The following is a 26,939-nucleotide window of genomic DNA, read 5'->3' as shown; positions in this document are numbered from 1 at the left end:
TCGGTTTCTCAATATTATTCATAGCTAAGTTTTTTTTTCCTATGAGAAGACCCTGCTTGTTAGTTATTCATGAGAGCACGTGCTTTCCATAGGCAAGGCAGATCTGCCAAGCTGTGAGACCCAATGACTGGGTGAGACCACGCACGGCATGGGTCGTATGTGTTTGTTTCCATGATCCACAGGGTTTGTTGCATGTTTTTCCCCTAGATGCTGTCAGGGCCGATACAGCAAAGCTGTTGGTTTGCAACAAGCATTTTTGTCCAGAGAGCTGTTCGAGAATTGGAATATGGCGGACTTTGTCTTTTATCAGTTGAGTTTGTTATCATTCAGACACACCGTGCTGCTGTGTTTGCACATGTTTAAATTCCTCCAGATTACCAGCGGGGTTAATGGTTGGAATATACAGGGCAAGAGACCTGCTGCACTGCTATCCACCGTGTCTGCATTCAGACCCAGGGATTGAGAAGGAGAGAAGTCCTCCTCATTTATAGTGTTAAAATAAACATAATTATCTTTATAATGATGTGACAAATAGTGGTTATGTGTACATGAAATTATGAATAACAAATATAGCAGGACATTAAATTATTTACTGTTTATTAACTTTCATTCATTCGTTCATTCATTTTCTTTTCGGCTTAATCCTTTTATTAATCTAGGGTCGCCACAGCGGAATTAACCGCCAATTTATCCAGGATATGTTTTATGCAGCGGATGTCCTTCCAGCTGCAATCCATCTCTGGAAAACATCCATACACACTCATCTGCACCTGGAGGAAACCCAGGGAGAACATGCAAACTCCACACAGAAATGCTAACTGACCCAGCCGAGGCTCGAACCAGCGACCTTCTTGCTGTGCCACTGTGTTGCCCTTTATTAACTTTGTAAGTTATAAAAATCATGGGTCTCCTCACGTATCTAAGTTTGTGACCCCTTACTTTTAGAGACAGACCATTTAGAAACAGGTGATTAATAAATGTAAATTTTTTGGCCTCATACAGCTGTCCCCCCTACTTTTAAGATATCCGCCACATCCCTGCTATCAAGTATTTACATTATAGTGAACTGAAATAGACATATAATGCTGCTGAATGGCCTTCAGATTCATCAGACTATTGATTATTCAAAAATAATCCATTAAGAAGGCATTAACGGAAAATGACTGATCATCCAATTTTGGATGTGGTGCCCAGTTTTTAAAGCTTTGCCATAAGGAATATCTGTGTGACTGGCTGGAGTGTGTACAAGATAAGACTACCACTAGATGCTGCCAAATTAAATCATTAAGATATTGTTTAGGCTTTTCAAATCAGAGACCATTAATGGGATATTCTGAACAGGCATAGTAATGCCTACATAAACACCCACAGCTAATCTTTCATCAGTTTAATCCACAAAATACATTGATCGTAAACAACACTTGGACATCAGAAGCAGGTCACAGCCTGGATTAAACAAATCCATCGATTAGACCACATGCAGACTCTGATGGGGAAAGAGGAGCAGGAAATGTGAATGCTAGTACAAGGGTTATATATACATATTTTTTAAGTTTAGCTTTCTAGCAGAGTGACAAATGTGCAAACATTTGTATTTGTATTTGTATATTGTATTTGTATAAAAACATGTATTTTTCATGAAGATTGATCAATATTTGTAGAAACATTTCTTTGCACAAAGGTTTTTTTTTTATAGTGGAAGCGGGTTCTTTAGACTAGAAAATGTCCTTGACATTCTAAAAATGGTTATTTTAAAGAAAAAGGTATGTGTATTGAACATTTATTTTGATTCCAAATAAACATTTAAACATTTATCACTTCTTTATTTTATTTTTAAATAAATAAAATAATAAAATAATAATAAAATAATAAAATAATTTAAAAATACAAAATTAATATTTACATTAATGAATTTTGAGATTAAAAACTCCCAATACCATGTTTATTTTGTAAAATTTAAAGAAAAAGTCAGAATTTTGAATTTATATCCCACATTTCTGCTACTGTATACAGATGATGTCAAAATTATTAGTCCCATTTGAATTTTTTTTTTTCCCAAATGATGTTTAACAGAGCGAAAAAAAATTTCACAGTATGTCTGATAATATTTTTTCTTCTGGAGAAAGTCTTATGTGTTTTATTATTGCCTAATTACCCTAACCTGCCTAGTTAATCTAATTAACCTAGTTAAGCCTTTAAATGTCACTTTAAGCTGTATAGAAGTGTCTTGAAAAATATGTAGTCAAATATTATTTACTGTCATCATGGCAAAGATAAAATAAATCAGTTATTAGAAATGAGTTATTAAAAGTAATGTATTTAGAAATGTGTTGAAATAATCTTCTCTCTGTTAAACAGAAATTGGGGGAAAAATAAACAGGGGGGCTAATAATTCGGGGGGGGGGGGGGGGGGGGGGGGGGCTAATAATTCTGTCTTCAACTGTATCTTGCACATTTAATCTGCTTGATTTTTTATACATATGACTCAAGCATTTTTAAGCAACTGGAATACAACAAATTTATAATTTACTTAACTAACTAAAAGCATTTTCAATGTACAATAATACAAAATTATCAAATTTGATAGGGAATCAGTCAAAAATAGCTATAGTGGGAGTCTTTAAGTTAATATTTTAAGAACACCCCTAAATACACATACAACCATTATTTTTTCAAATGAATTCAAAACTGATCCCTTAAAGTATTTGTTTTTGAAAAATAATTGAAATTTTAATTTGGAGATTGTAAATGTACCTACAATTCTAAAACCTTATTTAAAAAAATAGCTGGAAATCATTTGAAATTACATGCAATATTCCACTATATTTCCAAATTTGATCACATTCTTGAACAAACATGCATGCAAATCTTGTCCACGGCACATCTTCAATGAAAAAAATGATTTATTATATTTATTAAATTTTTAAGGTGGTTTAAAGTGGTTAAAAACAATTTATATGGGCTGAATTTAAACAAACAAAAAGTTTGTTGAACATAACTAAATTTAATTTGTTTGTAAAAATTCAGCCTATATATTGTTTGCAACCACTTACCTTAAAAAATTTAGTAAATCCAATAAATAATTATTATTAATGAAAGCTCTGTTAAACAACTGTAACAGCACCTCTGAAACTCCTCTGATTAGCTCTCCTCGTGTAACCTCGACCGCATCGCTCCTACAACCTGATTATTGTTTCAACAGCTCGCCGCTGCATTATTCAGTGCCATCTCGTCCCGTGATTAAAGCGAAAGTTCAAAGCCATGCTAATGAAGCCGTGAGCTGGTAGACAGAGATGAGCTGAGATAAAATAAGGCCAGCAGTCTCTGAGGACGAGACCCTCTAATTGATTTCTCCTTGCTGTGGAAACTGTCCCTCATTTTAAAGCGGAGCAGCTGTGCGGTTTCTGCCTGTCATTGCTGATGACTGCGCTGATGAGCTCACGCACAGGTTCATGGATGACCTTTACTGAGGATACGAGCGGAGGGGAATCATGATGATGACAATGATGATTATGATGATAATAATATCTCAGGAGAAAAGACAGACAGAGAAAGAGAGAGAGAGAGAGAGAGAGAGAGAGAGAGAGAGAGAGAGGGTGATAGAATAAAAGAGGGAAGGGATAATAAAAGAACAACTGGATGTGTTTAAAAATCTGCATACTACATTTTGCTTGCTCCCAAATTATCATTTAATTATATAATCATAAGTTCATATATTTTTTAATGCATTATCTGTAATTAATCAGATTAATGTATTATCTCTGCTCTGACTATTAATGCATTATCAACTTCACATTCATAAGCAATTGTGAAGTTTTACATGTTTATGTTACAGCATTTTCATTACATAAAAAACAAGAAATTATTTAAAATATCTAATTACACATTTACACCATCACACATATAATTATACATACAGAAATATATGTATCTACAATATATGATGCAAAAAATAAAATAATAAAAAATATATACACATATATACATGACCAATATCACACAAGTAGCAGTGTGACCAGCACTGGTGAGAGGCGTGCATTAGTGTCCTACCAGTGACGATATACAGCCACATCACACTACTACGAGTTTGATATTGCGTTTATACAACAGTTCCACAGCATAATCGGGTACATAAAAAAGAAAATCAAACACGTCTCAAAATCCTTTTGTAAGGAGAACTACTTTCATCCGCCATTCCTTCACATATCCTGCTGACGTCGGAACAGTTGTGAAACAGTTTCTCATTCACTAATGTCACTTTAGAGCAAGTGTTTGTATGATTCTCTAGCATAATATCTAATATGTGATATATACTAAAATGCCATCAGTCTACAGAGATATCTCCAAGTATTTCTCTGTTGCAATCGGGGATCACAATATTACTTTTGTATAAATACTGCACTACAACATACAAAAGAGAAAGATCGATTTAGAAAACAATTTACCTGATTAATAATGATTTGATCAGCTGTAGTTTGAAATAGGGTATATGCAAAGTATGCTAAAGGACTTTTAATTTATCAGTAACCTGTACAATTATCAAACCTTTGTACAATTCAGAGATGTAGTAACAGTAATAGTCATAATAACATTTTATGTTAGAAATGATCCTTGAAAGAAGGAATGGATGCCCTAAGAGTCTACAGCAGAGATCAAAACACACTCCACGGGAAATGATCTAGGAGAAAAAAAACATCTTTCATGCTTTTACTTTCCTGCATTCTAATATATAAACACTTCTCATCACATTACCAAAAAGAATAACATGTCTAATGAAGAAAATACACTATAGCCTTCAAAAGGTTTTGGGATGAATTTTGTTTATAATATAAAAATATGATCAAATTTAATACAATCCATTTTCCATTTACAAATTTTACATATGTATCAGAATGAGTTTGTTGTTTCTTTTTTAGGTAAATCTATCTTGTTACATCAAATAATGATATAACAAATCATTGTGTTATAAAAGGCATTGAATATGCTTTCAATGTAAAACTTTTGATTAATTTAACACCAAATCTCTGAATCGCAACTACTGTATAAAATCTGTGCAATTTATAAAAGGTAAAACTATTAAAAAAAAGTGTAAACTAAAAAAAGACCTGTAAAATATAATCAAATTAGATTTACATAATTAAAAAATCAATCAATCAATCAATCAATAAACAAAAAACTATTATATAAAAAATACTAAAATAAAATAAAATATTATTAAAATAAAATAAAATGAATTAATGAATAATAAATAAGCATATATATAAAGCATGAAAAAAAAAAAGAAAAAAACAATCATGAAGACCTGTCCCGATCTGGACTTTCCCATGTCACTGAGGCTGATGTATTAATCTGTTGGCTCTGGTCAATTCTCGTCTGCTTCAACAAAGAGCAACCCTGAATCCTACTACCAGCTGGAACTGCGACAGCTAATTGTAGTCAAATCTCCTCTAAATCGGCTCAACATGACAAATCTTTTTAAGCTTGGATGTGCTTTAGGTTTTGGCTCCGATTGTAAAAAATTTGCTGATGTCAGACGGCATATACGTACGTTTTGTAAGGTGTCCTGAAACTGTGAGAGCGAGGAGAGCTGAGACTCCGAGTGATACAGAGAAAGACCTTTCCGGAGCGTCTTCAGGTCTCCTACACTGCCCTGCTGCGGAGAAAAGCAGACATTTGTCAAACACGGATCTTTATTATTATTATTTTTATTATTATTATTAGAGGGATTAACGGCAAAATAAAATTAACAACTAAAAAAAACTATAGTTCACTAGATATACAGTATCAAAGGGAGAACCAAAAAGTGATACAATACAGTACTATGTATGAAAGAATGTAAAAGTACCATTTTCAGTCAAATTCCGTTTTACTCCTGTAAAAATGTGGGATTATTATTTCTTAAAATGTATATTTCTTTAATATTATTACTACTACTTCTGTAAAATGATATAGGCAGGGATTTCTGTCACCATTTCTTCAAATTAAACTGAATTTTTGAGCTTGAGTATGTCTATAATTCATAAAACCAGTCCATTCCTTTTCACAAGCACACAGATTTTATTCTCAAATAGTCGTTTTACAGTTCATAGACATTAGTTCGTTTTACTTTTGTGCCTGAAGATATTCGGTTACATTATAAATGTAGTTGATCGGTTGATTATTATGATTATTTTATTTATTTTCTTATAAATTATTGTTATTGTTAATTTTTATTATTATTATATATTTTTTTCAGTTTTTGTTTGTGTACTTGATGTTAAGTGTTAGTGTTTATTGTGTTAAGCGTGTCATTCTTGTCATATAAATTGCCCCAAGGGGATTAATAAAGCTTTAAACTAAATTTCACAATTTATTTAGCTGTGCAGTGACCTTAATTTATTCACACAAAAAAAACCTGCCAAAATTCCATGGTTTTGAGCAAATCTCATTTTCATGACTAGATTCCACTGCAGAAAACACAGGAGCATAAGAAATGACCAAACATTAACCGCCCAATGCAAGCCTCTATGTGGCAAACATGACTAAATTTGAAATAACAAAGAATGTCTGTATCTGACAAAACAGAAACCATCCAGACAGATTTACTTCCACTTGCTTTCTTCCAGATTTTTGGCATTAGCCGGACAGACGTTGAGGGACCCGCAATGCATTAACACACACTGAGTTTATAAATACAGCTGCTGCCTGACCTCTTCTCACCAACAACACCAAATCTCATCAGATTTACTAGAACAACATCAACAAAACAACGAAAAAAAGATCCAGCAGTCCAAGCACAAAGAAACCACAGTTGGTCTAGCATTCTTCAATTAGTTATAATATAATTTTAATTAAATTCATTTTCTGACTTTGTCATGGACACTCCTTTTCCCTTGTTTGATAATATATTATGGGCCAAAAAATACCCTGTTAAAACAACAGTCATGATTGATAATGGAGCAGAATGTGCTGTCTTCAACATATCTGACTTCAGGATGATAATAAAAGCCTTGCAAAAATGTTTGTGAATGAAAAATGGATAGCGGATGGCACGTGAGATCATTTCCTGAATGGTGATCTGAGAAGAGGATAAAAGGTAAAAGAAAGCAAAACGGAGAGGATAATGTCAGTCACGCTTCATAAATAATGACCCAAGAAATTCAGCCAAAAGGCACCTGTCCGCAAAACTCCTACCGCTGCATATTTGAGTGTCACAGGCCATAAAATACCTTCTAAACAACTGAGGCTGATGAAAAAACGCATCTCATATCTTGATAAAGATATATATTATGATCAGTGTTGGGGGTAAATCGCTTTAAGTAATGCATGTTACGTAATACTATTACTTTTCTAAGTAACGAGTAAAGTAACGGACTACTTTTAAAAATAAGTAATATTATTTGAGTTACTTTTAGAAAAATGTAACGCAAGTTGATTTTTACCTTGCTTAATTGGCTTTTTAAAAAAATATTGTGAAATAAAAATGAGGTTGAATCACACACTCAATAGCCCCTTTCACACATACAGACCTTCCTGGAAAATTACTGCCAATTTTCTGGAAAGGTCTGTATGGGTGAACAGGATCCTTTTGAAAATACAGGTAAATTCGTTCCGGAAAGAGTTGTAACATTACCGGTTATTTGCTGGAATGCTGTGCTGTGTGAACGCAGAAGGAAAATTGCCCGAAGGTGGCGTTCACGTTTAAAACGCGCTGATGTGAGACATGTACTCCAGCCAATCAGAACATTCAGAAGCACTCACATCCGCGCTGTTTATGAAAACAAAAGCCTTTGAGTATTTTTTCAGATACATTTAGCTGCTAGATGTTAGTCAGAAAACGTTTCTATGTACCTTCTAAATGCCAACTGTTTAAATTATTATCAATAAAATGCGTATGATAAACCGCCATTTGTTTACCTTCAAGCTGCTTTGGTTGCTTGACGCGTGTGCACGTGAAGCAACCGGTGAGAACCAGCACACACATGTTATGTACATCTCGACATGCGAAAGTGTTCCTCCATATGTTTTCAATTTCACCGACGTTATTCAGAATACTTATCTATCCAGAGTTTGTAATGTAGTCAAATGTTAACAAAAACAAATGCAGCCGTTTAGAGGTCATTTCTTGTTAATGATATCAGAATTTACCGGTAGTTTGGAATGGATGTTTGAATTGTGTTTTCCGGAAAAATTCCTTAACGTCATTAGCTGTGTGAACAGCACTTTTTCTGAATTTACAGATAAAGTTACCAGTATCACTATGTGAAAGGGGCTAATGAGAGAGCGTGCTGCGAGGGAACAGACAGTCGGCTCTCACTCATCATCATCGGGTCTCTTTTATCATAGCAGATGAGTCAGTGTACTGTTCTAGTCAATCAGGATATTGCTTTATTTCAAGTCAGAGGGGGTACGGTACAGTATGTTTAAAAAGTAAATAATTAAGTATTTAGTGAAGACAACTAAGTTCAATTTAATGAACTGGTTCAACCGTTCCACTTAGAAGATCCGGTTAAAACAAATGATTCCCAAATCGTCCATCAAACAGGAAGTAAGAAACAATGGCACGCCAGAGTATACTATACATTTTTGCATAGGATTCTTGTTATTTTGAACTCATGGAAGAAAATAAGTGGATTGTTGCTAAGTGTAGATTATTTGAAAGTAAACCTCTTTACAACTGCAAGAAAGACGACAGAAAAAAAAAAAACACAAAAAACAAAAACAAAACTTGATGCAAAGCACTACACCCGCACCCACCTTCAGCTAAACAACAAATGATTGACATCAGTTCACATTCATTCATTCATTCATTCATTTTCTTTTCAGCGTAGTCCCTTTATTAATCTGGGGTTACCACAGCGGAACGAACTGCCAACTTATCCAGCACATGTTTCACGCAGCGGGTGCTCTTCCAACTGCAACCCATCACTGGGAAACATCCACACACACTCATTCACACTCATACACGACGGACAATTTAGCCGACCCATTTCACCTAGACCACATGTGGGGTAAATCGGAGCACCTGGAGGAAATCCACGCAAACGCAGGGAGAACATGCAAACTCCACACAGAAATGCCTACTGACCTTGCCGAGACTTGAACCAGCGACCTTCTTGCTGTGAGGCGACAGCACTACCTACAGTATGGTGCCACCACATTACATCACACCACGCAAACATAACAAAAATAAAGAGTAATATATTGCATTACTTTCTATTAAAAGAAAAATATATAAATATAAAACACTAAAAACTAATGATTTCAGGTCAAATATTAAGTTAATATTCAAATAGATATAACTAATATTGATATAAATAAAATGCAAAATGTAAAGATTGTACTTTCAAGATTACAACTTTCTTACAATGCTTTTATTCATGTTCCTGTCTGCATCCTCATAATGGCATGTAATATTTATGATACTGTAAATTATAAAAAGTATTACAGTAAACAATATATTTTGTGAAATAAATCTTAATATAAAACAATAGACTTTTTATTTGGTCCATACGATATTTTTTGTCATATTGCACAGTCTGGAGCTTCATAAAAGGGCATAATCTTCTATTCTAAAATAGAAACAAAACATGTAAATGTCTTAACACAATGAGGAATAAATCTATTTCCTCTGTAGTGAAAGTATCTGTGTGTGTGATTATCCCCATTTTGGCCTTTCCGTTGATGACTGGTGTGTGCAAACAGCTCACTAAGGGATTACAGGAGCTTAATAGAGGTTATGAACTTTCTCAGGAAAAAAGTGTGTTCTTTCAAAAGCTTCCGTCTGTCTGTGTGTGAAGGTTGTGCAATTGGATTAATGCACAGAAACTTTTCATTTTCAGTAAGCCAGCTCAAGCGCTTCCAGTCAACTGGCATACTATTACAAAATCACCATGTTTAAAATCTAGTTTATTTAAAAATCAATGATCTGCTTGATTGATATACGATATAGTGGGTCTCAAGAAGCACTGCATTAAATTAAATCATTCCTCATCATGACTTTAAGATATGGAAATGTATTTTACCACAGTATTTCAGTGAAGTTTATGTGCTTGCCTGCTGCTACTGATGGTGCTTGTGTTTAAACAGCCTTTCATACACTTGGACAACAAAATAAATGCTTAAGGCCATTTAACAGCTTATATTTTCATTAAATAAGACTGCCAATGCTGTAAAAAGAAACTTAAGACACTGCAGATAGTCACATTAACCTTTTACTGGAAGTTTATTACATGTGAATGTGATAAACCCATGTCATGTCACTGTCTCTGCTACAACCTTGTTAGTACTCTCATATTATAGGAATAATATGATGACTATAGTAATACAATGTTTTGTGCATGTGTGTTTATAAAGAACATAGCAGCTTATTCAACTATAGAATAAAAAACAATAGCAAAAATCTAAATTTTACTTTATAATTGTATGATTTTTGAAAAAAAAAGTAATAATTTTGAAATGAAAACTACTGTAAGTTTTGAATCTAAAAAGATAGTTGTTGTATTTTGAGAGGGAAAAAGTAGAATGTAAACTCAAACACTAATTTAAAAACTTAACTGTAAAGATGTGAACTGTAAAAAAAAGCATAAAAATGTAAAAAAGAAAAGCAAAATGTAAATATTCTGAGAAAAAAAGAGTAAATGTATAATGGTATTTCTGAGGATGTTATAGTTACTCAAATATCTTTGCTTGTGTAGAATTGTAAAATGTAAACTCAGAATTCAGAGAAAAACAATATTTTTCAAATTTTGAGATTGAATTCAGAATACTGGGGAAAATTCAACTCTGAGAAAAATGTAAAAAGAGAAAAATGTAAACTTCCAATTTGGAGTTGGAGTAAATTGTAAATGTATTAATTTTTTTTTTTTCTGTAAAAGAAACCAGATTCTATTTAAGAAACCATTTCACCTCTTTTATAAATAAAAGTTATATCGAAATGAAATGGCTCAGTCAAAAAATAAAAGTGCAATGAAATCCTTCCTGCTCACGATGTTTTAGCAAGCATGCATAATTGAACACAGGTTTGACCCCATGAACGAGATCTACGGCACGACCTGATGACCCCGCAGGTAACAACATTCTTTTCCTTTTAAGCCCTAAATTACACAGCTGAATGCTGCTTACTATCTGCTTTACTACCTGATTGTGAAATACAATGACAGAGTTATAGCAAAATGATTGTTTTAAAAACCCCTTCAGCTTAAAAACAAGCAATAAAACATTCCAATGCCTTTGACTGACCATTCTTGAAGTTTCCAAACACAATATATACAAAACTTGCATATCCTAAAATATCTTCGCTGAACTGAGTTATCTATGAAGGCAATAAAAAGAAAGCAAGGCTCCATCCATCATCAGAAAAAGAAAAAATCTGAAGTACTAGTATTGGAATATCAGAGATGAGCGTATGCAATTAAACTGACAGAGACTATAGTCACCTGTGCTGTTTATTATATTGAGATGGATGTGCGCTCGCTGCCTTTAAATTGGGGCTCAGACAACAAGAGATGAAGACTGTCTGAAAATGAAAATTGTTAGTGACAGATCTGTATCTTTGTCTCATATAACAGTCGGAGCTCTAGGGTCTATTCTTCACAGCTCTGACATTGTCATAATATGAAATCAGAGACTCATTTCGGCATCTAAGACTTGGAGCAGTGGGATGAATTAGTGCAGGAGGAATGCAATTAAAATGTGGCATCTTTACTAATTGGTGATAAGCAAAAGGGATGATCACCAGAGGAGTGAAAGTCATCTGGCTAATTTGTAAAATATATAATGGATTGTTTACTGTATATATCTTGTATTACAATATTACAATATACAACATAAACACATACAATTGCAAACTGCTTGGGCCCAAGCTGACTATCTGCTCACCAACCAACCTTTAATTTTCATTTTCAGTAAATTGACGATCACATGCTGTGTAAGCTAACAACATTTTTAAACATTACTTCATAAAAATCCGTAAGGAGGCTATATGTAAGAATTTACATGTGTTAAAGAGGGTTTCACTCAAAAATAACCTTTAGTTTCTTTCTTTGTGTTGTTGTTGAGCACAAAAGAAGAATGCTGAAAACCTGTAACGATTGGCATTCATAGTAGGAAAAACTAATTCTGTTCTATGGAAGTCAATGGTTGCAGATTTTAAACATTTTTCTCAATAGCCTTTTTTGTTGTTGCTGAACAGAAAAGAAGATATTCTGAAGAATGCAGGAAACCTGTAACCTTTGCTATCCATAGTAGGAAAACAAATACTGTTCTGGAGAAGTCAATGGTTACAGATTTTTAACATTTTTTCTAAATATGCTTTTTTGTTGTTGAACACAAGTTAAGATATTCCTAAGAATATTGGAAGACCTGCGACCATTGGTATTCATGGAAAACAAACACTGTTCTGGAGAAGTCAATGGGTAAAGGTTTTCAACATTTTTCTAAATATCTTTTTTGTTGTTGTTGAGCACAAGTTAAGATATTCCGAAGAATGTTGGAAAACCTGCAACCATTGGCATCCATAGAAAACAAACACTGTTCTGTGGAAGTCAATGGTTACAGGTTTTCAACATTTTTCTAAATATATTTTTTGCTGTTGTTGAACACAAGTTAAGATATTCCAAAGAATGTTGGGAGACATGTAACCATTGGTATCCATAGAAAACAAACACTGTTCTGGAGAAGTCAATGTTTACAGGTTTTCAACATTTTTCTGAATATCTTTTTTGTTGCTGAACAGAAAAGAAGATATTCTGGACAATGCTGGAAACCTGTAAACATTGATATCCATAGTAGGAAAAACAAAAATTGTTCTGTGGAAGTCCATTGTTACACGTTTTCTACATTTTTCTAAATATATATTTTTTGTTGTCGTTAAACACAAATGAAGATATTCTGAACAATGTTGGAGACCTGTAATCATTGATATCCAAAGGTTTTAAAAATATCGTATTTTGTGTTCAACAAAAGACATATACTCAACCAAGTTTAGAACAGGTGAGTAAAAGGTGAATAAATTTGTATAGTTAGGTGAACTATCCCTTTAATTGCTTTATGAAACTTCCGATGTTGTTTATGCAAGCTTGTGGACAGATTTTTACATTTAATAATTTTACATTTAAATTTATTAAAAAGATGTGGAACACCAAACCCAAATCTTAATACTGCAAATAGTGTGGTATTTATTTTACTGTATACTTTACTCCTATTATTACAATTATTCTTTTATTATGTGTTTAACAGCAGATGCACATTGCTACTTTCCACCTTGACCTGTTGATTAATATTGTCTATATGCAAATTACTTCATTCTGATTGGGCTGTTGTGAGAGTTTAGACTCTTACCTGAGATAACAATTGCTTGTTGTCATCCTCTAAAATCCGCACTTTGGTCTCCAGTTGGCGGATGTAATTTGATGATGAGTCTGAAAAATCGAAAAAGAAAATGTATTAGAAAAATGGCAGTTTTTAATGTAGATCATTATATAATGCAATTGAAAAAGTTTAGGATAAATAATATTTCTTTCCAAAAAAAAAGTATTTTATATTTACAAAGACTTTATATTTAATTGAATATATATAATAAAGATAGTAATATGTTCTGCTTTACACAGGTAAGTGGGTTTGACAAACCACCCGTAAGATTTACTCTCTTCTCCCCATATGCACCAGACACTTTCTTATTAACATGTTTTCCATATTTTTAAATCATTTTGGATAACACATCTGGTAATTGAATAAATGTAAATATAAAATGTATCAATATTAAATATCATTGCAACTTAAATTAACTTGTTTTAGAGTCAAAGAAACATTATTATAGTTAATGGTTAAAGCAATGAGTTCTGTTTAAAGTTAAACTGCTTAAATGTTTTGATGAATAAAGTTTAAAAAAACACAGCTCGTGTGAAACAACATTCTTGGAAACATTTTTAATTTCCACTCATATGAAATTGCTGAATAAAAGTATTAATTTCTTCCATGTAATACATATCAGAATCTGAACTATAGTATATATTCACTCTTTACACATTCTTTGCAGAGTCAGGATGAACTTCAGTTCTTGTGTGGCCCAACATTTTTCATTCCCTGCTTGTTTTTTCTTCTTCTTTCGGCCTTACTCAAGTTTCTCCAAACACAATTTCTTATGTTATGAAAACCGGTTTACTCTGAAAACTCCCTAAAAGTGATTTGGTCATCCTGCAATCTGAGTCATTTCGAAATCGTGCTGCTTTCTATTAGGCACTGTCATACAATACCACATCCCAGATTGCACCGCAGCTACACAAGTTAAATAGAAGACATCTGTCAAAGCTAAAGAAAGACACTGAAAGATGAACATTTAGCGCAGTTCACATCCGACATGACCACATTATACACATTATACTTATACTTTAAAGAACAAGTTAGACAACAAAGAGATCTCAAATCAGGAAATCTACACTCACTTCAACACACACACACACACACACACACACACACACACACGCACGCACGCACGCACACACACACACACACACACACACACACACACAAACACACACACACACACACACAAGCGGATTTCATTGAAGCCATCTGACGTTTGGCTGGAACATAATCAGATGTCAGAGAAACTGAAGGCAAGGCTAAACAAACTGATTTCACGTCTGTGAAGTAAAAGCCAATAAATCAGGATAAAAGAACAGTCCTGGAGTAATAGTAAAGTAGGATCTGGAAGTGTCTGGGTTTTTTTGTGTATATGCTGCATTCCCAAAATGCCTTTCATGACCTTTTTGGTGATGGAGGCCTGAGGAGATGCCAAAGGAGTGTGTGTGTCTGTGTTGTAATTTTACATCCCTTACACACTCAAAGCCCTTCTAAAAGAGACCAAGAGGTGCTTACACTGAAAAAAGATGATTCATGATTTATTACAATTTTTAAGGTGAATGACTGCAAACAATTTATACAGGCTGAATTGAAACAAATTAAGCTGACCATTAATACATTTGTTTGTTTAAAATCTGCACATATCAATTGTTAGTAACCACTTATATTAAAAGAATTTAGTAAATCCAACAAATCATTTTTTTTCAGTGTAGTTATGTAAACATACACTCTAAACCCAATAAGTTAAGGTAACTCAAACTATTTGAGGAAACCGATTGCAACAAACCATTTAAGTTCAAAAACTAATACTAAAGAGCACTGTGAGCTTAATCCATTTGAGTAAACGAAGCCATAGTAAAGCCCAATAAATGAAGCGAACTCAAACCAATTGAGTACTGTAAAACCCAATAATTCAACGCAAACCGTTTGAGGAAACCGATTGCTACAAACCATTTGAGTTAAAAAAACTAATCTATATGAGTACAGTGAACTTACTCCATTTAATTTGAAGTAATAAAGTAATTAATGAACTCATTACCTTCAACACTGAGTTCAAAACTCTTTTTAAATGAGTAGAATTAACTTTCAGTCAATTTTGGGTTAACTACACTCATTTCATTCGATAAAGTTGACTGTTGGGTTTTACAGTGAACTAAAACATCTAAAATCTAATAATACATATATTTGGTCATTGGATGCAGAAATTGGCCAATCAGAATCAAATTCCATTCCATTTTTGTGTGTGTGTGTGTGTGTGTGTGTGTGTGTGTGTGTGTGTGTGTGTGTGTGTGTGTGTGTGTGTGTGTGTGTGTGTGTGTGTGTGTGTGTGTGTGTGTGTGTGTGTGTGTGTTTGAATTACATGTTGTCAACGATGCATTCTTTCAATATGAACTGAAGACAAGAATGATGAGGGTGATGTGGGTGCCAAGGATTGCATTATCTGAAGGGATTAGCTGTTTGAGAGCATGTAAATAGTCACACATACAAACACACATACATTGTATGGCACTTAGGAATAATGAGGATTGTGGGATTGGACAAGGCAACAGGGGTCTCCTTATTAGGAACCCTATTTAAAAAGATATCCATTAGTAGTAGCTTTCTCCCATTTACTATGGGCATCACATATTGCTGCAGACAAACAATAAAAACATAAAAAAACAGTCGTTACAATAATTATAATGATAATTAAGATAAATGCTTATTATATAAAGCCACTGAAACTGGTACAAAGGATCTCGTATATTGATTCAACCTATGGGGACTACCAGAAGACTACCATCTCCTACCAGAGGGAAGCAGTTGATAATGTGGATAAAAAATCAGTTGGATCATTCAGAATCATTTCTTCCTGATTATGCACACAATTATTTGGATTAAAATATTCATTCTGCCAAACAATTTTCCATCCTGTCCTAACAGGTGCATCAACTTAGATTTACACTGACTGTACAGATAGGTTGCCAAACCACACTGTGATACCACATCATACCATACCATACATACAAAACAACATCATAAGCTTCTTGTTAACTCCAAAAAGACATAACCTCAGAAACTATTTTACTTTAATATAACATGTATTATAGGATTTTATGTAAGACCATAATAATGTATTTAAACAACAAACATATTTAAATATCTACAGCCAAAGTCGAATTATTAGCCCCCTTTTAAATCTTTGTTCTTTTAAAAATATTTCCCAACTAATTTCCACAGTATGTCTAATAATATTTTTTTTCTTCTGGGAAAAGTCTTATTTGTTTTATTTCGGCTAGAATAAAAGCAGTTTTTAATTTTTAATAACATTTTAAGGTCAAAACTATTAGCACCTTTAAGCTGTCTTTTTTTTTTCTCGATAGTACAGAACAAACCATCATTATACAATAACTTGCCTAATCACCCTATCCTGCCTAGTTAACCTAATTAACCTAGTTAAGCTTTTAAATGTCACTTTAAGCTTTATAGAAGTATCTTGAAAAATACTTAGTAAAATATTATTCACTGTCATCAAGTTATTAAAATTTAATATGTTTATAAATGTGTTGAAAAAATCTTCTCTCTATTAAACTGAAAATTGGGGAAAAAATAAGCCCCCCGCTAATAATTCTGACTTCAACTGTAAACTGCCATTGAAAAGCTTTGGGTCAGTAAAGTTTTTAAAAGAAGTTGACAGTAAAAAAAATATATATATATATATATATGACAGAAAGTCACAGTAGAAATCCTTATTTCTGTATGTATTCCTGTTTATATGATTAGTACTTTTGTATATGCATGGGACAATAACCATTTTCAAGGTATATTTAAAACTGCCAACTTTTCATATCTTTATATACAGTATATATATATATATATATATATATATATATATATATATATATATATATATATATATATATATATATATATATATATATATATATATATATATATATATATATTAGGAACAATTATATCATTTTAATAGGATGTCATTTCAAATTGTAAAGAAATCTGTGTTCTTAAAACTAATGAAGACAGCAGGAGTCAATTATTGATTTTATTTTTTAGTCTTACATGTTACTGCTCAAAAATATTATAAATGTTTCTCAAAATAAAATATACTGTGTTTAAAGGGGATTTTTTTGTTTTGTTTTTTATTCAGACATTTAAAAAGAATATATTTTAGAGAAGTAATCACAATACTGTCAAAGGATAAGGATGATATTTTATCCAAGGTTATCATACCGTCAGAGTCCGCCCATGTCTACTTGCACACACACACACATACACACACATAATGCATAAATGCATAATGCATAAATGCATAATGAATGTAAGTATATATATAAAATATATATATATATATATATATATATATATATATATATATATATATATAATTCTTCCGTTATTTTTTTGTAATCTGCTTATGAATCATGTACAAAACCATTTACGCTGTAAGTTTGTGTTTTTGTAACTAGTTATTTTTTTGTTATAAGAGTTAAAAGCACTGAAAAAAACTGAATTACTTTACCGACAATTTCAAATGCTGTTTGAACTTTATATTTATAGTAGAACCCAGAAAAGAAATCTATCAAAACTTATACAAAATTAACCAACAGATTTTTTACACTGATTATAGGAATGATAATAATTATTTCTGATTATTGGCTAAAATTCAGCTTACGGTTATATTAAAGTGTAATAATTTATATACTGCTACCGTTTCATGTTTAATCAAATACATTTGGCCCTGGTAAACATAAGAAACGTCTCTTAAAAACATTAATCTTAAAAACCACTGAATGGAAGACATTTTGACACACAATAGTTTGCAATTAGTCACAGATGTTTCTGCCTTAACTATCTCCTCTGATACCCTTTGAAAGACCAGAAAGAGGTTAACAGCATCAGTCAAGGATGAGCCATACAACTCTTTGAAATGAGATGGAAAGGTTCACCCCCGTGCCCTTTACACCCAGACCCAATAAACTATAGCTAATCCTTGTTCTCCAATCAATCAGCTCTTTCCTGCGCCATTTTGTGTTTCCATCACAGTGATCAAAGCCATCTCACCACCAGATGTCACTACAGCCTCTAATTTGCTTACAGTATCTGATGAGCCCTTAATGAGCCCCAAATAAACTGCAGTGTTTCTTTTATATTCATATCATCTCTGTTTTTATATTAATCTCACCCTTCATTTCATACATGAAGCCGGTAATCTGACAGCTTGTTTTATCTTAACTTGCGGTTGTGGGCCTATCAGAACCGTAGTGGTAGGCAGAGGTCCTGCTTCGTTAATCCTCTTTGCCAATCCTTGTGACCCTTTAATCTAACTACAGTACATCTGATCACCTGACGCACTGCCAAGCTGATTAGCAAGGCTGTCTACAAAGCCTGAGTGAGTCCATAACCCTGTCTCAATCCACCTCCAGTGTCCCCCATTGCTGACCGGAGGAAGACTGCTCCATTCACGGAGTCTTTCATCTCCGCAGGACTGCAATGCAGCAGGAACTCTTTGAACATGCAAAGAAAATAGTTTTCTACACCCCTACATAGGGTTTTGTTGAGTTACCCACAGTAATGAGGCCTATGCCCAGATTTGAATGGGACCACTGATAATGTAGAGGATTAAAGGGTTAGTTCATCTGTTGAAAGTCTATTCACCAGAAACATGAATGCGTCAAAACATTCATAAACTTTTAATAATACATACAGTGGTTTAAAACATGATATAGCTTCATAAGATGAACAGATTTAGTTTAACAGCGATTATCAAAATAATGTTTAAAGCAATCACAGAATTGATCGTTGAAACTCATCATGCTTGCTTGATGAATGAGAAGCAATGAGGGTCTGATTGATTTTTTGGGTAAATTCACTCCAGGAAAGTCTGTTAGTTTACTTGGTTTAGTTCATATGATGTGATTTTTTTCAGATTTGGTGCATTTTGCTTTCACACTACCCTTTTATTCCTGAACCAAAATCATACATGTGCTAATGTCAGCCATTAATTGGACAGAAATGACTACGCTTCCATAATGTCTGCTTTCGCTGTCTGATGAACTGCCCCTGCCAAACTCTTTCTGTGCAGGCAATAAAAATGTCTAGACAAGCCAAAAATAGTGTCTTGAGATATTAGATATTAGATATTTGAACCAGAAACAAGACCAAAAAATCTAAGAAGTTAAGCATTTTTTGCAATATAGCTCTGAGGGGCCATTCACATATCATGGGCCATATCATACACCCGGCGGAATGTGGCGCAAGGCGCAGCGCAATAGTTTTTGCTAGTTTCAGCTCGGCGCAAGGGTCGTTTTGAGGTGTTGCGCCACACTGTTTAAATAGCAAATGCATTTGCGCTCAAATGTGCGCCCATAAGCGTTCTGGTCTAAAAAAGCAGGCGTGTTTTGGCGCATTGCTATTTTGAGAAACTGTAGTCTGTTCTTTAGACCAGAACAAAGTCTGTCTATTGTCTGGCGCAAAGTGCGCCTGGCTTACACACTACACACAAGATGTAGAGCAATATGCAAATATCTTTACATATGAAAAAGATATAATATATTAAGGATATATATATATATATATATATATATATATGATATAAATATAAATGATTAAAATATTACAAAACATATTAATTTCTAGCCTACATGAATTTAAAAACCACTGCCTTACTTTCTTCATCTCGGGAGGCTTTTTCAGTTCATTCAATTTGCTTTTGTATAATGTTATTATTATTAGCAGTATTATTTATTATATCCATATTTATATTTGTTTTATTAAAAACAAGCTTAGATTTGTCGACCTGTCAGGTTTTCGACCTTATGGGGCATAGCAGGTGTATTTGGAAATAACTCAGTATTTTGACCACACTTTGTTATTATTGTTCATTAATTCATTTGCTGGAAATTAGAACTGAATTTAGAAATGGTTTTTAAAACAAATCTTTGAGCTTAACAAACGAATGGCATCGACACGTTACCTGATGAATTCAAAAGACTGAAGAGTCGTTAGATAGAGACAAGTCTAATTAAATATCACATTTAACAACTATATTGAGGCGCGATCCATCGGTATCGGATGTCATTTCCTCGCTGTAAATGCCAGCGCTCCCGTTTTTTTCCCGCAACCTCACTGCGCGCACATCCTGTATGTTTACAAGCATGGTAATTCGACTACAGCTATCGACGATTGGCTCTTGTACTAGTAGGCGGGGCTTCATTCACCACATTGACCATTACACTTTTCCCAATTCAAAACTATACGCGTCTTGTGTAATATGTAGTCTTTGATTATAGCTGGGCCATTGACTGGGATTTGTTAGTGATTCACTGGAGAGCACAGCTGATGGTTGCTTAGCTTAAAAAACTGGCACTGAAAAACACCTGCAGCTGTTTCACTTTGTTTTGCTCCTACGTGTGTTTACATGCACAAAACAAGCAGAGAACTATTAAAATCAGATTATTTCAAAAACAGATTGGGTGTTTATATAAGTTTTAAAGTAAACAAACTCTCATATAACTCCTGTTATAACAGAAAATGCTTTTAATACTTTATAACAGAGCTGAAGATCATTCAAACACTGTTGTCACGGCTAATTTCTGATCTCACACACTCAAAAAGGATAAAAATACACACCCCGAGGTCATCAGGCAACATCTGACAGGCAACACGAGAATGCTGGTACAGTTGCCCATCTCTAGCAATTTTAGCTTAATTAGACATTCTCAACCACATACATTGGCCTGTATGCGCACAAGCACTGCGGGCTCTCCAACAGAGCACGCAACTTAACATTCAACTCTAACAAGCAGTCCTGCTGTGTCTTTGCTGAAAAAGAGAGAAACACGTGTTCGCAGTAATGCTAGATCTATCTCCTATCGCGCTGGCAGCATCTCAGGGTGCGCTTGACTTAATTGGAGAGACACTGTGATGTGGAATAGCCTCAGAGAAAGTCTCTATCTGTCTTATTTGATCCTGTCACTAGTGACCCAATTGCAGTGCCGTGTTTTTACTCTTTATGTCCAGTCCGTCTGGCTGAGGTGTGGTCAGTGTTAATAAGGCACTGATATACTCAAAGTGAAGCTCTACAGTGCTCTCCTTCGCTTAGGAGAGCAGTGTTTAGATTCATATTTGAATGTATTGTTTTTCCTCAATAATGAATTAAACATTACAAAATGACACTGGTGAGAAAACAGTAGTTAAGAAAGCATTTGGTCATAGAAATGTGAATATGTTTACATCAGTTATGAACTTTGGCACTTTTTATAGAACTTTATAGAATGGATTACTTTAAAGCAAGCAGGTTTACAGTATTAAGCTTTGTAATACAGCATCAGTAATGTAAAGCAGTTGTTCTGTGCGTTTATGCTTCTACAAATAGATCTCAATATATTGGGGGCTTTTAAAATGATTGAAAAGTACATTATAAGGATGCATAGATTGGCCAAATGAGAAAAATGGCAGAAGGATACACTGTGCTACACTGCTTCAACCATTGTTAATGAGTGGCTTGAAGCAGCACCAAACGCAGAAAGCACTGTGCTATGAAACCCATTCATTTCAATAGCTTGTTGCAGCACTGACCAAAGCACAAAAGCACTAGCTTGTAAGCTTTTTGATTATTCCACTCTCTGAATATTCCACTCATATACTGTACATTCTGCTTGGGATTTTTTTAAATCAATAAAACTGAAGTCACTGTGTTCAATAAAAAAACTATAATCTTACAAAATCACTTTATAATATTTTATGAAATTTTAACTAGTTATTACAAAGCATTTTCAGGTTCGCTTTCCGTTACCGGATAAATGCATCTAGAATTTATGATTTCAGTTTCAGCCCAGAATTTCCATTTTAATGCTTTCCTAGTAAATAAAATATGCTGATAAAAATAAAAGTTTATATATATATATATATATATATATATATATATATATATATATATATATATATATATATATATATATATATATATATATATATATATATATATATATTAAGGCTCCTACAATTTTTTCGGGTGTCAAAAAACTATGTATATTTAGGGATAAATAAAAAGCACCACAGTATTGGATTACACATCAAATTCCACACACAACAATAGCACGTAACAAAGATGAGAAATATTTTAACACCGTTTAACACCGAGTTATGCTACTTAGTATTGGCAGCATAACTAAAATAGAATAGCAACTTATAAACTCACTTAAATGATTCAAAATCTTAACTGAAGCCAAAAACCATAAAGAAAAACAAATCATATTACAAAAATTCATACAATTCAAACTAAAAGAAAAGATTAATTGTAAACAAAATAACTGAAGTCTAAACATTAAAACATTTACCATAACTTTTGTATAGCATAATAGCGTTAAATTCGAATATTTATTGATTAAAACATATTCTAATGAAAACAATGTGAACTTGAACTAAAATCTGTGATATTTAAATAATCTCTGATCTCATTGGTCATCCATCAGAAAAGATAAATAATTGCTCAGTGTGGATTTCTTTATATTCGTCATTATATTACTCAAAGTCTTTATCTGCTTGTTTATGTTTTGAACATTCCAAACACTCCAAACCAGCCAGGCGTGAAAGCACCCTCAGCTCTAATTTCCTAAAATTCCTATCAAAACAGAAGAAAAAGTCAAAAATAAATAAATAAATAAAACATTTGTGGTAACTTCCATTTTGCACCATTTTCTGAAACCATCACCGCACGTAATACCAAACATGGGTTTCTACAGAATGACTATTACACCACATTCCCATACTGAAGAAAGAGGACATAAAAGAATTGAAGAAAACATAATCAAACGCAGCACAGGGTGTTATTCACAGCTTGGACAAACATTAGCACTGGCTGAATGGACCTCATAACTCTAAGAGGGACTTTGATCTCCGACACACACTGGTTGCATAAGTTACGTAATCTTATTTTTGTCATGTCTGGAGACGCTGAAAATAATACAGTAGGGAGGTGTGCTGTACTGTTTTTTTTTTTCTCTCTTTGAGCATAGCCACCCAAGCAGGTTAAATGCTGGAATCAATAAAAAGCTCATTAGCTTTTCCAGTTGACCCCACATTCGATTCATACAGAAAGTAACACTCTACAAAAACAACTTTACACCCCTCCCACCTTTCGCTGGTGTACAGTCCCAGAGCAGCACGGGGAAATAAGCATTGGTAGTTCTGAGGCCCAGGAATGATTTCAATTACTGCAAGATGTGGAAGCAGAGCTAGTCAAACAGTGAGGCATTGTTTCACAGCGCTGAGGTCTGTTTTGCTGGTGTTAAGCATTTCTCCATGAAACCTGAAGCGGCTTGATATTCAAAGGGGTCCGGATACAGTCCACCCCACAATCTAGAACATTGATCCCCTCTAGCAAGAGTTGCCAGCAACTAAATACGATTCTTAGGTAACAACGGATACAGACCATGGGTAAGTTTCTTTGAATGATGTCAAGTGTGGTAAATGAGAGTGTTTTAGACAGGCAAGATGAAAATTTATTTTTTTATAGAAAGTGTGATTTTTTTTTAAATAATAGAATAAGAACATAAAATAAAAAAGATAATAAATGCATAATGAATATAAATTTAAATATAAAAAACTATTTTCATAATTAAAGTTTATAGACAGTGCTCAGCATAACTGAGTACATCCCATTTTGAAAATGAATATTTTTATCCATTTTCAGTAAATATAGGCAATGTATTTTGGTGCATTTAAACAAAACAGATTTATTAAACAGATATATTTATTGAAATAATATTTTAGTCATCAAACATATTTAGAAGTTGAAAGATAATACAATTAAATATTACAAAAATAAATTACAAAATATAAAATTTTAACAAAATTTTCAATTTGTTTTTGCTTCTTTTGATTTTTCTTCTTTTTTCCTAGTTGTGCAGACCAATGAGTCTGCAAGTTCGTGTTCCATGGATATAGCAATGTTGTTGTGGATTGTGGACATTGATGATGTTAAGCATGTCTTTATTCAATGTGCAGCAGAAAAAAGGTCTTTCAGCACTCATTGATAAAGTTCTTACCCGGATCAAAGTGAGTTTTTGTGCTACCAAATACATCACTGCATGCAATAAACTCATGCTTAGTCAGGCGAAATAAAGGTCTCATTGCCTAGGATGTCAATCAAATTAATCAAGCTCTAGCCATGAATAAATTGTATTATTTTAAGATTTTAGATGAAGGGTTAGTAATTATATTATACACGGTTTATTATATTTAAAGGCCTACTCAAACTATGCTATCCGAACCGTGCCCAAGCCCTTTTTCCGGATTGTTTGAGAAATGTTAGTGCTCTGAATCGGGTTCAGGCATGGTTAACTTGGCCGGCCCTGGCCCGGTTGGAAGAGGTGGGCCAGAGCGCGGTTCACTTGGGTCGAAATATTTGACTGCGTATCACCGCATCCCAAAAGACTTAAACGATATAACTAGAGAAATCTCCACTGTGCTGAGTGAAAGCACTTACTGAAGAGCGCATCATTGATGATGTAAGCGTGCCCAGGCCCAAATGTAATGTGAGTGCGGGCCGTCGGGGGAGACGGGAGGGGGGACAAGCGTGGTTTGGCCAGGTTCAAGGCAACTGCACATTGTGTGAGTACACCCTAAGTCAAAAAAACAATAACCTTAATAAATAAAATATTTACGTTAGAATGTGGTGAGCCAGTGATTCCCTTCTCTGTCAGAGACTGCTCTATGGTTTTAAAACCCTTTTCCAACTGTATTGTTTAGACCTGTATAATTTTTTTTTATATTAAATGCAGTGTCCATTACTTGTGGATGTCTGATAAATAGTACGCTCCCGCTAAGCCGGCTGTGGTAGCTTGGCACTAGAGCTGCGACGTCAACACACAGAATCTGTTGGCACAGAATTGCGGGCCAAGAACAGTTTGTAATCGTGCCGCACTGTTCCAGGCTCATTTGAGATCCAACTGTACCGAAGTGTTCTTAGAACGGTTTGGCACGATAGTGGAAAAGCAGCTAATGATAACCCAAATATTGACAGAATGCTTCAAATGTATTACTTGCAAACTTAATTAGCATGCAGAGAAATAAAGCAACATTAACATATCAGAGTCAATAACTGCTGCAACCTATTGGACAGGGCGATGGGTGCATAGTACGTCTTCTTGTCTCATTAAATCTTCATGTCTTCAACAGTGGTGACATTTTCCACAGTACTGGCAGGGCTTTGATGACTACTTCCCGCCACACAACATAGTAATTTCACCTTTTATCCAATTTTTAATCAAAAATTTGCGAAGAAAACATGAAGCGCTGTCAGTTCTCGTAAACCTTTAATCAAACTCTTTTCTTCATATGAAATAAAAACATGATTATTCCAATGCAGAGATTGCGCTGTTATTCCTGTATGACATGTAGTCATTCTTATTCCTGTAGTACAACAAGTGGTCTTATTTTTTAATGATATATTATTGCTTGTTTTTTTTGTCACGGTGTATGTGTATATATATATATATATATATATATATATATATATATATATATATATATATATATATATATATAGTGTGTGTAGTATAAATAAATAAAACATTTTTGCAATGCAAAACAGAATCTTAATATTAAATATTTTAAATGAATTATTAAAAAAGAATACAATTATTATTATTTATTTAAAGTAATTAAGTGCAATTCTAGAGTCTGAATACTTGAGGAATTCTAGCGTACAAAAACTTCTCATGGCTATTGTTGGTGTTTCCTAAAATGACAATCTGACAAGTTTACAGACATCTCAGAATCAGTTACATAACAATCCTACTCTGTCATGTTCCCCACAGTGACTAGATAAGAGTTCAGCATTATTCATAGATACAGCCTCCCCACAGGTCCCATAAACTACATGACTCAAGTCCACTCCATCAGAAATCATCCAGCCATAAATGACCCACTATTCTGTGAAAACACTGGTCAAAGAGCTCAGTATACAAAGACAAATATAATGTTACAAAGCATTTATTTTTAAAGAAAAGGGCCAAATCAACATATTAAAATCATTTCTGAAAAATCATGTAACTAGCTGCTGAAAAAGGATATATATTCAAATTTATGCAACATTTCTGTCTGGTTCTTGAATCTGATTGGCTGATAGCTGTGCGATATTCTGCAAGCAACAGCACTTGTCTAGCCTCTTCACCCTTGTGTATTACTCCACCCATATACAGCAACAAGCAGAGGACAAGCAGAGTAGGCTTGGGCAGTAATACGGTAATATTGTATACCGCGGGATCTAAAATTAGCAGCCGTATCAGTTTCAATACTGTTATACCGTCATAAAAAACAATGCACTTAAATAGGAGACAAGTATTAAATATTAAATATTATTTAATGCCTATAAATGTATATGCGTGATTGTCATCAAGGGACAGTGTGGAAGAGAGAGAGAGAGAGAGAGAGAGAGAGAGAGAGAGAGAGAGAGAGAGAGGGAGAGGTGAGGTGGCGAGTCGCGCACCAAGTGTGTGGCAGTATTTCCGGTTTCGAACGAGAAGGGAGACGTGGTAAATACAAACTAGAGGTCTGCAATAATTTCCGAATAATGTGCGGGAGCGTTCGGT

General features: G+C 33.8%; 1 protein-coding gene across 6 annotated transcripts in view; it reads right to left on the bottom strand.

The window, feature by feature from the left end:
* ccdc85ca (coiled-coil domain containing 85C, a) overlaps positions 1 to 26,939 on the bottom strand; it is a 115,485-nt gene that overhangs the window by 11,266 nt on the left and 77,280 nt on the right. For 2 of the 6 annotated variants that reach the window (XM_087289514.1, NM_001045384.1), the window contains 2 exon segments: positions 13,321 to 13,400; positions 5,549 to 5,653 (listed from right to left, as the gene is read on the bottom strand). In XM_087289514.1, coding sequence (XP_087145640.1) covers positions 5,549 to 5,653; positions 13,321 to 13,400 — 185 coding nt within the window. 6 annotated transcript variants of the gene reach the window in all.

This window comes from Danio rerio, chromosome 17, assembly GCF_052040795.2.
Source record: "Danio rerio strain M-AB ecotype USA chromosome 17, GRCz13ab, whole genome shotgun sequence".
In the NCBI taxonomy this organism is placed as follows: domain Eukaryota; kingdom Metazoa; phylum Chordata; class Actinopteri; order Cypriniformes; family Danionidae; genus Danio; species Danio rerio.
The sequence above is the reverse complement of the archived record's forward strand: the minus strand, read 5'-3'. Positions and strand labels throughout refer to the sequence as shown.